Source organism: Colossoma macropomum, unplaced genomic scaffold (genome assembly GCF_904425465.1).
Source record: "Colossoma macropomum unplaced genomic scaffold, Colossoma_macropomum, whole genome shotgun sequence".
Taxonomy (NCBI): Eukaryota; Metazoa; Chordata; class Actinopteri; order Characiformes; family Serrasalmidae; genus Colossoma; species Colossoma macropomum.
The window spans coordinates 29,876,307-29,886,425 of record NW_023494798.1 but is presented as its reverse complement, the minus strand read 5'-3'; the positions used below and the strand labels follow the sequence as shown (position 1 = coordinate 29,886,425).

The following is a 10,119-nucleotide window of genomic DNA, read 5'->3' as shown; positions in this document are numbered from 1 at the left end:
GAAAAACATTTTTTAACCCAAAATATGGCTCTCGACCACTACACATGACTGTGGGGGCAAGCTCTTGGTGCTTGGATAATTGATTTAAAAACCAATATTGCTAAATTGTCGGCTCAAAAAAGTTGTAATTGTTAAAATAACTTGTTTTATTTTAAAATTTAAATACATGTTTTTCACGTGTAATATATCTGGAAACGCCAGGGACACAAAAATAGAAGTTTCGATAGAATGACTCAACAACAAAAGTGGAAGTAGACTCAAAAACAATCATGCAAAAAAAAAAAAGCATGTTGATTGAATAGACTAACTGTAGATATCCGGTTTAACAACAGCCACAAAACACTTCCTCCTGAAGCTAAAAATGATCCCTTCTCAAGGTGAATATCCTCTCTGTGTTCTGGCTCATGGTATTGATTTGGTGTGGGTGGGCAGGTTAGGGAGTGTAGGCAGGCTGCTGTACAGAGCACTGATGCTAAAGCACACATGCCTGCTTAGGCTGACTTTATAACTTTTATATCCAAACTAAGGTTTAGGACATCAACCTTTAAGGAAGACTGTGGAGGAGGTATATGTTTACTGTAGAGTGTCAAAGACGACATGTGTCGTCATGAATTTGGATCTGGCTGCTTAGTTGCACTGCCTTCATAAACTGTTTTGGTTAATAATAGTAAATAGTTTTGGTTAGGCATGTACATTTTTCCACTCACAATGATTTAATTCAATTCTGATTCTTATGCAATGATTCAGTGAATCATGGAATCTCATTCACTGTGACTCAATTCCGTTCGATTTGATCATTCTGGTATGATTCAGAGATGTAAACAAGGCTCAGATTTCTTTACAGTGGTGGTGATAGAAACCAGGGGTCGCACTGTCTACAACACAAATATAGCCATTTTATTTACTGTCCAAAACCACCAGTGAACCTACACGTGTCTTCTGAGTTTTAATATGCTGATGTTGGTAAATTAGTGGTTTTCTTTTGGACTATTTTGCCTTATAACTCCCTACATGTACCCCTCTGCCATGAATAGATGAAAAAAAAATATGCTTTAGGCCAAAAGCCTCTCAAAATTATTGTAAAACAATGTCTTAGGCATGAGGAAGCGTATTCATAAATATTTTGTGTAAAAACATTCTGTGAAGGAGCTTTAAGAAGAATTTAACTCGACGTCTGGTTCCTATCACCACCACTGTGAACATTTCTGTAAATAAATAAGACTATGGAATTATTTAAGGGTTTAAATAAATAATGTCCAATGACTAATCAGCTTTGATTATTGCGATAAGCTATGTTTCTTTAGAACGGAGCATCTTAACCATTTAATTAAGCAGAAATTTTGAAAAAATGGGAATTTAAATTTAATACTATCTTTAATGTCTTTAATAGTATTAGAACTGATTCTATTTATAGTTAATCATGCAGTTAAAGTGACACATTTTTACATGCTTTATGTCTGATAATGTAAAAACCATCCAGCACACATTTACTGTTTTTCTTTTTTTAAGTTTATTCGTACTCTTCAGATACCAATCAGTAGTGCATTCCTGGGCTTGCAGGTAAATGTAACCAGTTCTCAGGTCTTCCGATGTTTGGTTCGAAAAAAACGATGAGACACACACACCCCCCGAGGAGGGTGGGGCATGAACCAGCGAGATGGTGGGACAAGAACCAGAACAACCAGAAAGTCCGAGTCTCTCTCTCCAGAACAGGCAAAGAAAAGGAAAAAGAAACCAGTGACGTTCTCTCTCTTGTTTTTTGTGGGCAGGGTACCCTCACCCCTCAGGCATCCTCCCTCTCTCTCACCCTCGGGATGTTCACCCCGCTTCAGATGAACGTCCACTCGGGAGGTCAATGGGCAAACCCCAAACCCTTTGGACTGCAATCCGGACAAGAACAAAGCTATGACATCACAAAAAGGCCAATAAACAGAAGATCTTTAACATATACACAGGTACAAAGTCGCCCCCTTCGGTCTTAAATATATATATTTTTTCAATAATCTCTTTTATTTCATTTTATTTATTGTATTGTACTTTATTCCTCAGTTACTTTCTCATATATCTGATAAAAGTAAAGCTTTCCACAACCATTTGTTTTTTTATACAGCTGTTTCAAAACCACACATCTACTTGGACATTCGACGAACACCTACCTCAACTGACATCAAAGAAAACAAGCACGGATCGTTTCGGTCCATTCGGCTTCTCTGTTTGTGCTTTTGTTGTTGTCACGTGACAACAATCACACGTACGCCTGTGTCGTGTAACTTTAGTGTAGACTCGGCTGAGGACAGCCAGCACACAGGGACAGAAGAGACGCGGTTAGCAGAGCTAATGACCATCAAGAGTCCATCAAAGCATCAGTGGCATCTTTGCGGAGTGAACTTAAAAACTCATTAAAGAAAAAAAAAAAGAACTTGAAAGACAGTCAGGGTGATGTACGGTACCGGTCAAAAGTTTGGGGACACTTAACTGTTGGAAATGTTTTTCATACAAATGAACACGTTTTTACAGAAGTCCAGAGAGGCCATGAGCTTTTGTTATAATTTTCTGGATTGTTATCTTGAGATAACAAGTTACTTATCTTGTGATCTCAAGATAACAACTTTGTTATCTTGAGATCACAAGATAATTAACTCATTATCTCTAAACAACTATCTCAAGATAACAACATAACTAATTTCAAGACAACAAATTTGTTATTTCAAGATAACAACTTTTGCCATCTCGAGATAAGATAATTAACTTGTTATCTCAAGGTGACAACTTTTGTTATCTTGAGATCACAAGATAATTAACCCATTATCTCAAGATAACAACTTTGTTATCTTGAGATCACAAATAAACTCGTTATTTAAAGATAACTTTTAAGATAACAACTGTCATCTCAAGATCACAAGATAATTAACTCATTATCTCAAGACAACTTTGTTATCCTAAAATAACAAGATAATTAACTGACAAGTTAGTTATCTCGAGATAACAAGATAATTAACGCTTTATCTCAAGATGACAACTTTTGTTATCTCAAAATAACAAGGTAATTAACTCATTATTACTTCTGTACATTCTCCCTATTATATATTAAAGATATAACTTATATTAACCCCTTAAATGGTCAGAGCTCACCAGCAGGCCCACAGTTTCATTACACACTTCTATAACCTAAGAATAGCTCAGCCAGTTTGCATTGAAGTCCCTGTAGTTACTGAATAATAAGGCTTAATATGTAATAAGCCAGGGATTTTAAGGGTTTAAAGACAAACACAAGGATAGAGAGAGAGAAAGAGAGACAAAAGTGAGACAAAATGAAGGAATGATAGGGCCATTTGGGTGCAATGGTCAAATGGTGTTTTTTGTTGGGTTTCTAAGTGAAAATAACACTGGTGCACTGTTTATTTACTGAATTTAACATACTGGGAAAAAATGCACAAACATGTATATTGTTAAATGTTATGTTTTTTATTTCAAACTTGCAGAAAAAGTGCCAGATATGTTAACCAATTAAAATCCCAGGCTTATTATACGCTAAGCCTTATTAGTCAGGAACTACAGGGACTTCAATGCAAACTGGTTGAACTATTATTAGGTTATAGAAGTGTGTAATGAAACTTTGGGTGTGCCAGTGGGACCTGACCATGTAAGGAGTTAAAGACTAATCAGGTTTACTCTGATCAAAAGAATCTCCTAAATATTTAAGACTAAAGATAAATCTATCTATCTTGCCAACTAGACTAGCAGTCTAGGATTAGTTAGCATGAAATAGAAGGTCTAACCTGACCAGTACCAGCAACTTTGAAACCCAACCCAACCTCTGCCAAATTTGAAACCTGAACTCATTTGCATGTTCTAACAAAGATGGATTTCTTGTTGTTTTGGTCAGGGTGAACAATTTTTTAAAAAGCAATTTGTGAGTTGGAAGCTTCACATAACGAAAAGCTTCTATACCAATTTACGGGTTCTCCCTCCAACCGTGACATGATGTGGAGGTTCTTAAAACTTTTAAAAGGTTCTTCACATTCACACATCTCTTTTACAAAAATGGTTCTTTTTTAAGGGAACCAATAGTGGTTCTTCTATGGCATCGCGCATCAGAACCTTTTTGGCAGAGCGAAGAGAGAGAGAGTGCACAAGACTGCACCAATAAACTACATAGACATATTCTTTATATTTCCATATACCAAAAATTTGAGTTCACTGAACTTAAAATAATAAATGAACAGAATGTAAAACAGATTATTGTTCTGTTAACTTACTATCAAGTTAAGTTCAATGACCTGAAAATTTTAAGGCAACCAGGTTAGTTACTTTTTGAAGTTAAATCAATAAATCATTTTTGCAGTGACTCAGAAAACACATCTGAGCCCCAAACTGACACGACCTTCAAGTCCTGTTGGAAATAGAGCAGTGTCCCCAGACTTTTGACAGGAAGTGTACATGATACAGAAAGTTCTAGAAAGGCGCTGCTGGACTGGTTTCTCAGGTCACTCTGTACCTCACTGATTTACCAGCAGTCGCTCTGATCACATCACACCCACATCTCACCAGTAACAGGAAGACGGAGCTGGACACATCTCAGGTCAGAGCCTCCCTCTCTCTGCTCTGCTCTACATCTCTCTCTCTCTCTCTCTCTCTCTCTCTCTCTCCCCCCTCATCTAAATCCACGCTCTGGCGTCCCCCTGAGCCCCACTGACACAATTATCTCCCTGGCTCATATTAGGTCAGACAGAAAATTTCATCTGTCTTATCTGCAGCTGCTCGCAGCCATTAATGCAGAGCTGGAAACTAAGAGCGATGTGTCCTGTCAAAAGTGTCTGCGTTCTCAAAAGGCAAGTCCCCATTTAGACATTAGAATTCGATATGCAGGACATCAGAGACTCAATGGCAGAACAGGTGCTTGCGCCGAGACAGGCCACGTTTCTCAGAGGTTAAAATCTGCTCCCAGTACAAGACGTGCAGTAAAGCTGGGACCGGCCATTCCAGTGGATACTGATGACCATTACAAAAATCAATAATGAACAAAATCACCATCGAGAGCAAATTGTATGAGCTAAAAGAATGTCTTCCTGCAAAGTCTTCAATCCCATGTTCATTTGTTTTGGTGCAACACTATCAGCAACACTGTAACATGGATGTTGATTTGGATAGATGCGTCATTCAGAATAGTTGATATGTACAAGCTAGTTAATGTTTGGAAAAAAGGGGGTTTTGTTCATCATTCATGTTTGCATGTAAGCTAAAGTTATATTATTAGTCCATCATATAGGCCATATTTTGTAGGGACACATTTCGACAGGGGAGAGGGGGCTGGTTGGCACAGTTTTCACTCTCTAAATCCTGGGCATACTGTACAGTAGGATAAGCCCACTAACAGCAAATGAAAGCTGAACATCTTACCTAAAAATGGACACTTTGTCAGAAAATATTTCCTGAAATAAGTGCATTTATGACAAAAACTCATTTGTGCATTTCTGCCAAACAGCCTCAACATTGGGTTGGTTGGCACACACTATAGGGACGGTTGGCACAAAGTTAAAAAACCTCTAATTTTCAAAGAACGAAGCAACAAATCACTGTTGTCGGAAGAAAACCTTGTATCTCCAAAATGGTAACTTTACAGGAAAAGGAAAAATCCTAATTTACTTTTAATGTAAGTCAATGGAACCAGACATTTTCCCTAGTCATTTTGGGCCGTTTCTTGTCGTCCATTCTTCATAAAGTTTACACACAATATAGGGGCAAACAGGCATTTTCAAACAATGTCAAAAAGTGAAAAACGCCAAAAATGGACATACGAAGTTTTGTTCCGACAGCAGCAAAATAGAAATTATTAAAGCATAAACATTAAATGGTAAGTAAATTACATTTTTGAACCAATTAAACATTAAGAATTGTTTATCATTGGCTTGTACTGAACACTGGTGGACAAAGTACGTAACTCCTGCACTTAGAGGTGCCCTTTGGAAAAAATGACTATTACCACTATTTATATTTCATATTTAAAAATTCATATTTAATATCTAATTTTCACTTCAAAGTTTTCTAGTTGTGTTATTCAGTATGCTATTTAGTTTTGGTTTACTTTGAAATAGAAAATAGTGGTAACACTTCATAATAACAAGCCCTTACAAATAGCAACATAGTCATTACATAGTAGTTTGTAAATGATAATTAATAATTATATAATTGTTAGTTGTGCTATAATAAGTACTACCATTTGAATTGTTAACCATTCACTTAGTGACACAAATAATGAAAGCACTTTTCATGAGTGTATTATAATTAATTGCAATATGTATTATGATATATCTTTATAAATACGTTGTTACAACTTTATAATTAGAAATATATATTAACATCTTGATAAGGAAAGGTTTATGCATCATACAGCAGCAAGATTAAAAAAATACCATTTAAAAATATCATTTAAAACAGGATGTAGATAATTCATTCATAATTATTATGGACTGTTTTTGTGTATCTAAATAAATGTTTAATATTTCAAGTTATATGTTATAAGTATCAAATAACTAAATCATTATTAACAAACTATAATTATTGACTAGTTTTCTATAATAATTCATAGATCACTAATTTAATGGTTAACAATTCAAATGGTACCATTTATACATTAATTTGGAACTATTATATAATTATTAATAGTAAGTAGCAAAGTATTAGATGATGATTAAGTTGATGTTTATTAACGCCTGTTATTAAAAAGTTTTACCAAAATAATATATGTTTGAGGCAATAGCCCTACGATTAGGGAGGCCAAACCCAAAATCAATGTGCCAACCAACCTCACCCACATCAGGACACAACTCTGTATTTACTTTATGCTCGGTAGCAACAACTGCATATTGTTGGCTTTCTAATCATGTATAAAAATACAGCTGATTTCCATCTCTACTAACTGAAGTCGATATACTTTTAATATTTCTGAAATATATTTACTTTTTGTTTTAATACAGAAAAATCAAAAACATATCCCACCCTAACAAAATATAACCAGAGTCAGTTCATGAGGAGCCTGGCCACTTCCTATTTCTTCCGTTACACCAAAACATGACTGCAAAACACCAGAGGGCGCCTGCGAGTGAGTCCTCAATGAATGGGGGTAAATGGAACTAAATGGCTACAAACGAAAAGTTAAAATAGTTTCTAATCACTCGCCCAGAATTTCCTTTGATTTTAGAAAGTAGAAGGATGTCTTTCACTAAAAAAGCAAAAAAATCTGACCTGTATGTTTCCTTTTTTCTACAGCAAACAGGTTTCGGGCAGCAGAACGCTGGCATTACTGGTACTGAGTGCTGATTGGTTGGCGAGCGGAGCAGCTCATCGGCTATTCACGTTCACTGACAACATGAAAAATTTCATTTAAAATCATTCAAAAACTCTTAAAAATATAACAGTGCAGTTAAAATGTTTTATGCTGCTCTGTGCTCAGGAAATTATGTGTTCTTTCACATTAAAAATGTTTAAACATTCACATTGCTCGGGAGCACCCTCTAGTGTTTGACGAACCCAGAAGACATTACAGAGTGGTAATTCTCCTCTCTACAAGTTCTTATAACATTCAGAGTTCTCGACAAAACTGATGAATGTTGGTCATTTTCATGTTACATTTTTGTGAGAGCTCCCCCTACAGGCCCAGAAGTTAACGCTGTGCTAACCAACCCCTGTTCTCTACGTAGCAGACAGAGTTAAAGTTCATAGAGCCGATATGATTAATATTACACAGTGCAATCTCTAGCTCAATCTCTGGCAGAATTTGCCCCATTCTGATTGGTCAATCTCTTTGAGGGGTGGGCAGGGGGGTGACTGGAGCCCAACATTCTGCAGTTGTACTATGTGCCAAAGGAAATAGACGACATATTCAAGACAGCGGTTCACGGAAAACACCAGTTAACATCGGGACGGCAAAATTCGCTGCTTTTTTTTGTTCCTTGGAGAAAGACAAACATCACGAACTTGCCTCAACCACTGAATGTACTGTACAATGACCAGCAAACAGCGAAACAGAAGGAGAAAGCGTCAGAGGACGAATTACAAACACTTGAATTAGCCCTTGAATTGAAACAGTTCAGAACCTCAGTTGAAAATATGCCCAAATTTGAGAGAGAGAGAGAAATAAAAAAAAACACAAACAAACAGAAAACAGAAAAGCAGGCAGATGTGGATAGAGCTCAGCAGTATCCAATTGCATTCTGAAACAGCAACCTTTCGCTTGAGTCCTTCGGCGAGGAAGTGCGAGGTGTGGGATGAAAAAGGGCTCGGCTCGAGCCCAAGGGTCAATTGCTTTATCGCAGGCTCGCACTGTGGCTTTGATATGTGTGCTCTTCTCGTTTAAAGATAAAGATTGTGACCACACAGAAACACCTCCACCTCTCTACAGCTACTCTTCACTGCTTATTCAACTTCTCGTATGATAGAACAGAAGGTCCTTTAAGAGGTCCATGTGAAACTGCCATCTTTCTTTAGACCTTTACTGCTTTGATCGTTATAATACAGCACTTCTCTTTGCGTTTTGTAGTTGTTTTTCCTCATCGTCATGGGTTGGTCAGTCAGTACCTGGGACACAGAAAGCACCGGGGCAGTCGGTTGGTTGGTTTTAAAGGGACAGAGAAGATTCAGAGCGATAGGAAGAGTCAAAGGGGGATTCTTCTGTTCAGTATCTGTGCCAAAAGGAGTCCATCTTCAGAGAAGGGCACAGTACATGGGTCCTGGTTGTCCATTGGACGAAGGGTGCAGGAGAAAAGGGGGAGAGATTTGTGAAGAGAAGTTTGGCGGAGGCGGACGAGCCCTTAACCCAAAGCCTCTTTGCCGCTCTCTCGCACCTGCTGACCGCTCTTACTCATCTTCATCTCCGTCAGCTGGATGTACCGCAACACGTTTGTGTCTACAAAGGGTGGTCAGAGAGGATGAGGGGAGGGGGGAGACATAGAAAAGGCAAACATACAACGTTATTAGGATCAGTCCAGTCTAAGGTTTGGACACATATACTTACAGAAGGTTTCTCATGTTTTAGAATAATAGTGAAGGCATCAGAGCTATGAAACAACACGTATGGCTGTGGTCACCAACCCTCCTTCTGGAGATTTACTTTCGTGGGGCCAGACTCTCAAAGCACTTAGGTGAGTCACAACCCCCTAGAACAACCATGTGGTCTCTTCCAAATGGGACCCTCAAATAAAAAAGAACATTACTTCATTAACAGCTACTAGCGGTGCTCTATAGGTGACCCTTCCGGTCTGCAGTGATGGCAGAGGAGGATAAAGTTCAGCTCCTCACTGCTGGGCTTTAGTTAAAATTAGGGCATCATATGACTTCAAAGACAGGATGACAATTATTTATTATTGCCCACCCCTAATTCTTTGGTGATATGAAACTGAAGTCAGATATTCACCAGCTTCTTGTTTGAAGTTTCCCGTTTCACCTTAAATGGTGCAGGAGTTGCATTCTGGCGCCCCAGCTGTCAGAACTGCTGCACCACTTAAGGAGGAACAGGGACATTAGCTAGCTAACTACCGAGACACCAGCATACTACTAACGATTTTTTATGACTGTTATGAAGAAAATGACCATAATACATTGAAATGACATTAAACTAAGATAATACAATGGTCATCGAAATTTTTTAAGATATAAATACTCACATTTGTGAGTTTCTTTGGTCGCTTGCGCAGCCATCTTGCCAATTTTTCTTTTGTTCTTGTAACACTCCGTTTGAAGTGAGCCTCTGAAAACCTCCGTTCCTAACACTTCGCCCTACTCCTCTTGTCAACAAGCATCGGGACACCCTACACCTAGGCGTGAGCACGTGAAATGGAGGGGTAGGGCTTAGTGGTAGGGGCAAGGGGTGAAATGGGTTTGGGCCCTGGATAGCTACCTTCCTGCAGAGTTTAGGTCCAACCTGTATCCAGTAAGCTTACCCGCCCCTTACTTGACTCTAATACATCTGATCCAGCCAATCAGGGACTTGGGCAGAGGTTGATTAGCTGGAGCAGATGTGGCAAATTATGGTTGGAGCTAGGCTCTGCAGGAAGGTAGCTCTCCAGGACCAGAGTTGGAAACCACTGCCCTAGGACCATCGTATCTTTTAGAGCCTTGGTC

At 38.2% G+C, this 10,119-nt stretch overlaps 1 protein-coding gene and 1 long non-coding RNA gene across 2 annotated transcripts in view; both read right to left on the bottom strand.

The window, feature by feature from the left end:
* Nucleotides 1–1,500: 1,500 nt before the first annotated feature.
* LOC118818539 lies at nt 1,501–5,510 on the bottom strand. Its single transcript, XR_005008079.1, has 2 exons — nt 4,549–5,510; nt 1,501–2,287 (listed from the first exon to the last, which is right to left on the bottom strand). It is a non-coding gene; the product is annotated as an uncharacterized LOC118818539 (long non-coding RNA).
* A 2,662-nt stretch (nt 5,511–8,172) lies between these two features.
* ttc9b (tetratricopeptide repeat domain 9B) overlaps nt 8,173–10,119 on the bottom strand; it is a 53,720-nt gene continuing 51,773 nt past the window's right edge. The window contains exon 3 of the mRNA XM_036584795.1: nt 8,173–8,905. Within this exon, the coding sequence (XP_036440688.1) occupies nt 8,811–8,905 (95 nt within the window). The 3' untranslated portion in view covers nt 8,173–8,810. The remainder of the gene's footprint in view (nt 8,906–10,119) is intronic.